Genomic DNA, 5436 nt, shown 5'->3' on the forward strand with positions numbered 1-5436 from the left:
TAATAATAAAATTCAATATCAATAAGAATATGTTCAATAATAATAAAATTCAATACCAATAATAATATGTTCAATAATAATGAAATTCAATACCAATAATAATATGTTCAATAATAATGAAATTCAATACCAATGAGAATATGTTCAATAATAATAAAATTCAATATCAATAATAATATGTTCAATAATAATAAAATTCTATATCAATAATAATATATTCAATAACATCCAAGAGTATGTAAAATATTCGACATACTACATTTCATTACAATAATTTAGTGATCGAAGCAAGTCAGCATAGAAGTGTTCATCAAAAGTACGAATACGAATAGAAATCTACAATATCTGGAATATTATTGAAAGCTCGACGAGCTTTAAATTCAGTACTCTTTGGAAGAATTTTCGACATACACTATAACGTCCCAAGCTGGAAAGGAAAAATCTATAAAATTTCAAGGCATTCCTCTCTACCATACTACTCGAAGTCTTCGATACCAATCACTCCAAGATACTCTCAAAAATTGCAAATTCATCCAATCACGTTCGGAAAGAGTTTGACGAGCTGTGATTGGGAAATCATTCGTTGGCGTATTCAAGTGGATGACAAACTGTTACCAGCTTACTCTTGATCCGTTATGAAGCCTTCGACCCGATGAAGGTCCTTCCCGTTGCAGCTGGCGCTCTTGAAAGAAAGAGACGCTTTCAGGTTTGCTCCGCCATTCTGCTTGATCTCGAGGGAGCCAAGCTGCTCCATCCACAGTTGGCCGACCAGCACGTTGTGCAGTATGCAGTTGATGTTCTGCCAAGTGTACGCTTCCTTCCATCTAAATTCATGCGAAACAACGTTTGTTAGAACGACCAGGTGGCGTCGACGATTTATTTTTCCTTTTTTTTTTTTAATTTTACGGGACCTCGTTATTTTCCACGGTGGGTTTCGTAATTTAGCCTGAGTAGTTGGCTTAGCGATCTTTTAGCTTTTAGTTTACTTTGTCTTGGTAATTGGGAAACTTGCGAGCGTGTTTTTCTTTTCTTCGTGAAAGGTGAATTTTTTAGTGTAGGAAAAAAAGAGAGAGAGAGAAATGAGAAGTGAAATTGATACTCGCTATTATCTTTCAGTTATGTTCGTTCGATCAATGGATTTACAAAATTGTATTTTAATTTAATTCGAAAAAAATTCATTATAAAATTATTATAAAAATTATTATATATTATATTATATTTATTATAATTTATTATATTTATATTTATTATATTTATTATATTAAAATTATATTATAAAAATTATTATATATCGTCTTTAGAAAAAAATATTATTATATTATATACGTTCTTGCAAAGTAAGTTACTTTTGTTCTAAACTATATACATATAAATTAAACCTTACTATTAATATATATAAAATATAATTAATATATATAAAATATATACTATAAATTAATATACTGTAAATATATTTAAAATATAATTAATATATATAAAATATATACTATAAATTAAACCTTATTATTGCTCTAATTTTCTACAAATCTTGAGAATCTTTGCAATTTTAAAAGATACAAAAATTCTAGGATGCATTGCATTTCAGATTAATTCCCCGATATTGCCAGTCTCGTTTAGTATTCGCAAACGTGTAACGTACTTTTAACGAATATTTTTTCTTAACATTCGTAAACGTGTATACGCTTTCAACGAATATCGCTAAATAAGAATTTAAAAAAAAGAAAAAAAAAAACCACTGTTTTCCCCTGATATAAATAAATTCGTCCGTGAAGGAGGTAAACAAGCAACCAACGTTAAACGAGAACAGTGCTGTAAGAATGATTGGCGTATCTGGGTTAATAAAGGTCTCACGTTTCTGTTGAAATATCACACGCACAAACTTTCGTGCTACCTACTCAGTTCTTGATAAAATCATGATACGTATGAATTTGCCATGATAAAATAGACAAAGACGGAACGACATTTATATAATTCGGTGAAATCAATTCTCTCGTCATTTATAAATATTTGTTATAAGGTCAAATTAAACTTGATCTGTACGCAGAAATTTGAAAATTTGACATTGTAAATATTTGTTTTTTTTTCTTTTCTTTTTTTCTTTCATTTTTTTCTTTACCACTGTGATTTAATTTGACCTCAAGAGGGAAATTAAAAATGAGAAGTTGATAGGAATGATAAGATTCACATTATGTAAAATATATATTATAGTACATTATAATATTATTTATATATATATATATAATACTATAATATAATTAATATATTTTTATTATATTTCACATAATATAATATTTATATATATAATACAAATATTATATTATGTGAAATATAATAAAAATATATTAACATAAGAACTATCAAAGTGATCAAAATAATCAACTTATAATTCTTTACAGGCGTATTGCTAGAAAGTAAATATTGTATTACTAGAGAGTATTATAATAATTTTTATAATAATATTTTAAAATTATTATAACATTAGAACTACCAAAGTGATCAAAATAATCAATTTTTAATTCTTGTTAGACGCTTTACAAACGTGAAATATTGCTAGAGAGTATTATAATAATTTTTATAATAATATTTTAAAATTATTATAATAATAATTTTAGTATTATATAATAATAGTTATAATAATCTCATAAAATATACAAATAAAAATCGTGAAGTTTTCTTATTTTTCTACCTCTCTAATGTTATTGTAATAATAATTTTAGTATTATATAATAATAGTTATAATAATTTCATAAAATATACAAATAAAAATCGTGAAGTTTTCTTATTTTTCTACCTCTCTAGTGTCTCTAATGGGTATTTTAAAGTATGACGAATGACTGATGAACGACAGAAAGAGAAGGATCAATTCAATTTCTTTCTCATAATTGATCCAGATACTGTAATCATTTATAGAAAATATTTTATGGGCAAATATTGCTCAAATGTTGTTATTGTACAATCATACGTATACTTACTTGGGAAGTTCGACAGTGACAATACCCTTCGGATGTATCTCTACGGATGTACCCCAGAATTTCAATTTCGGATGTATAGTGCCGTGGAATATGAACTCGTCGCTGTCTGCATGGAACGCGGATACCGGTGGATGATGCGACACCTGCTCGCACACTATTCTAAAATGATAATAACAACAAGTGCAAGTTTGAATTTTTCTCAATACAATTAAAAAAAAAAAAAAAAAAGAGAAAGAAAGAAGAAACAATCGAAGGAACACAATAGTGACAAAAATATATATTACAGTAACATGTATCGCAACAGAAATAATATAAATTAAAATTTGAAGAAATGAAGAATAATATAAATCAAAAGAGAATAAAAATAATAGGAGTGATTCAGAAGTAACAGACTTGATTTATCTTACTTTTAATTTCACAATTTTGCATAGCCAGATGATATATTTGCTTTCAATGAGACATCGATCGCGGTAAATTTTCAAATTCCACCGGAAATGTGCGAGTTGTCAATGTTGTCAAAATTCATTAGCACCTAAATTCGTACAAGGACATTCTAGTCGGATAATTCAGTCAACAATTCCCAGGTGTTTCGAGTTTGATCTGATTTTCAAAATACACAGCAGTGAAAAAATCGCATATTTAAAAAACGAATGTAAAACATAGATCACTGCGATTTGATTTTATAATACTGAATGGTGACAGTAAATAATGATACGGTGTATTTCGTAACACAGAATAATAAAACACGATCTCGATTAATTTCTATCGGCGTTACGTGCAAAAAATAGAATTTTTAAAATAAAAGGAATAATTGAAATGAAAATAAAAATAAATTTTATTGAAAATAATTATAAAATGTTATTTATTAAAAATAAAAAATAGACACAATTGATTAAGTATTCATAGACATAATTGATTAAACTATTCATGTCAGAGCTTAACTTAGTGATAGTGTAACGTTGGCCTTTTTTTTTTTTTTTTCATTGAAAAGGAACAAACGAAAACGAAATTCTCCTAACGAATTACACGTTCTGAAATCTGAAAACCTTCCTCGTCGTCGAGGAAGTAATTTAAATTATTCTAGAAGATTGATTGGAATCGATTAAACGACGATTGCTTGCAATTTGCGTTTTATATTTAGAAACTCTTCCGAAAGATTAAGTTAACTAGAGGAGCACATTGATTCGTTTGGCTCGCGACCTTTTTTCATGTCTACATAGTCGCTCTAACCTTTAACAGTGAACGAGCAATTTATGGGGATACACGTAAATCTATAAACTCGAACGGAAGATGGTGTTAAGGGCCATGGCTCGACTACGGATTTTATGCATCTATGGGAGATTTGGAGAGATGAACATTGATGTTCTTACAATCTTTCTTGCAACTTAATTCAATGAAATTCAAATGAAATTCAAATAATCAATTATATTTAAAAATGAGTGATTTACGGGAAGAAGCAGAAAAATGTCGCAAAAATGCACAGAAACAGACGTATTTAAACATTTATTACGATATTTAGTATTTTCATTTTTTTTTTTTTTCCCCTGTCGAGTCGTTTGTTTGTTTGCTCGAAGATTAATTTAAAAAGTATACAAAAACGAACGACACGTGAAACATCCAATTAATTCTAACTTCATTTAATTGGAAAGCAGTCGCAATGACATACATCTATTTATATAAATACTTGTCCAGGCTCAATTACATATTCTCACTTCTTATTTTCTTTTTTCCGGAAAGATGGATTACGATCTTATTTTTCACGTTGATCAACGTTGGCTTTCGATTAATGAATTCATCGAGTCACAGATCGTATCTTGGTTATTAATTACTCAATTATGCGCAACGTCCACGCGTTGAATACTAAACGGAATACTACTCGATCACTTACCGGAAGTCCTCACGCTCCAATTCGTAGGTTTCGCCAAGTATCGGGTTGAAGGGTTTGCCAAGTCTCTCCCAGTTCGAAGCCAAAGCACTCACAGCGAATGCAGCGACGTACTACACCGACATCAATGACACACAGACATAATCTTTACATTCTACAAAAATGTAATGAATCTTCTTCAACGAGTAATTTCATTTTCCTTTTTCATGCGACAACTCACGCAAGGAAATATAATTATATATATATTATTAATTTATACATTGTATATAATTTATAATTTGCAATTATACATGATTTGTATAATTTGGTTATTTAACAATTTTTTTGCAAATTTATGTAATTTGGTTATTTAACTTTGACTTGATACCCCAATTAATTTGGTTAATTATATATAATATAATATAATTATATATATAATTATTTATATAAAATGTAATATAATTTATAACATATTTGTATATAATTTGGTTATTTAACAATTCTTTTGCAAATTTATATAACTTGTAATATAATAGTAATAATTTGGTTCTTTAACTTTGATTTGATACCCCAATTAATTTGGTTAATTATATATAATAT

At 28.0% G+C, this 5436-nt stretch overlaps 1 protein-coding gene across 1 annotated transcript in view; it reads right to left on the minus strand.

The window, feature by feature from the left end:
* LOC122531879 (oxysterol-binding protein-related protein 2) overlaps positions 1–5436 on the minus strand; it is a 16996-nt gene that overhangs the window by 5381 nt on the left and 6179 nt on the right. The window contains exons 3-5 of the mRNA XM_043660150.1: positions 4861–4970; positions 2973–3131; positions 624–824 (exon numbers count right to left, since the gene is read on the minus strand). Coding sequence (XP_043516085.1) covers positions 624–824; positions 2973–3131; positions 4861–4970 — 470 coding nt within the window. The remainder of the gene's footprint in view (positions 1–623; positions 825–2972; positions 3132–4860; positions 4971–5436) is intronic.

This window comes from Frieseomelitta varia, unplaced genomic scaffold (genome assembly GCF_011392965.1).
Source record: "Frieseomelitta varia isolate USP_RPSP 00005682 unplaced genomic scaffold, Fvar_1.2 scaffold_421, whole genome shotgun sequence".
Lineage (NCBI taxonomy): Eukaryota > Metazoa > Arthropoda > Insecta > Hymenoptera > Apidae > Frieseomelitta > Frieseomelitta varia.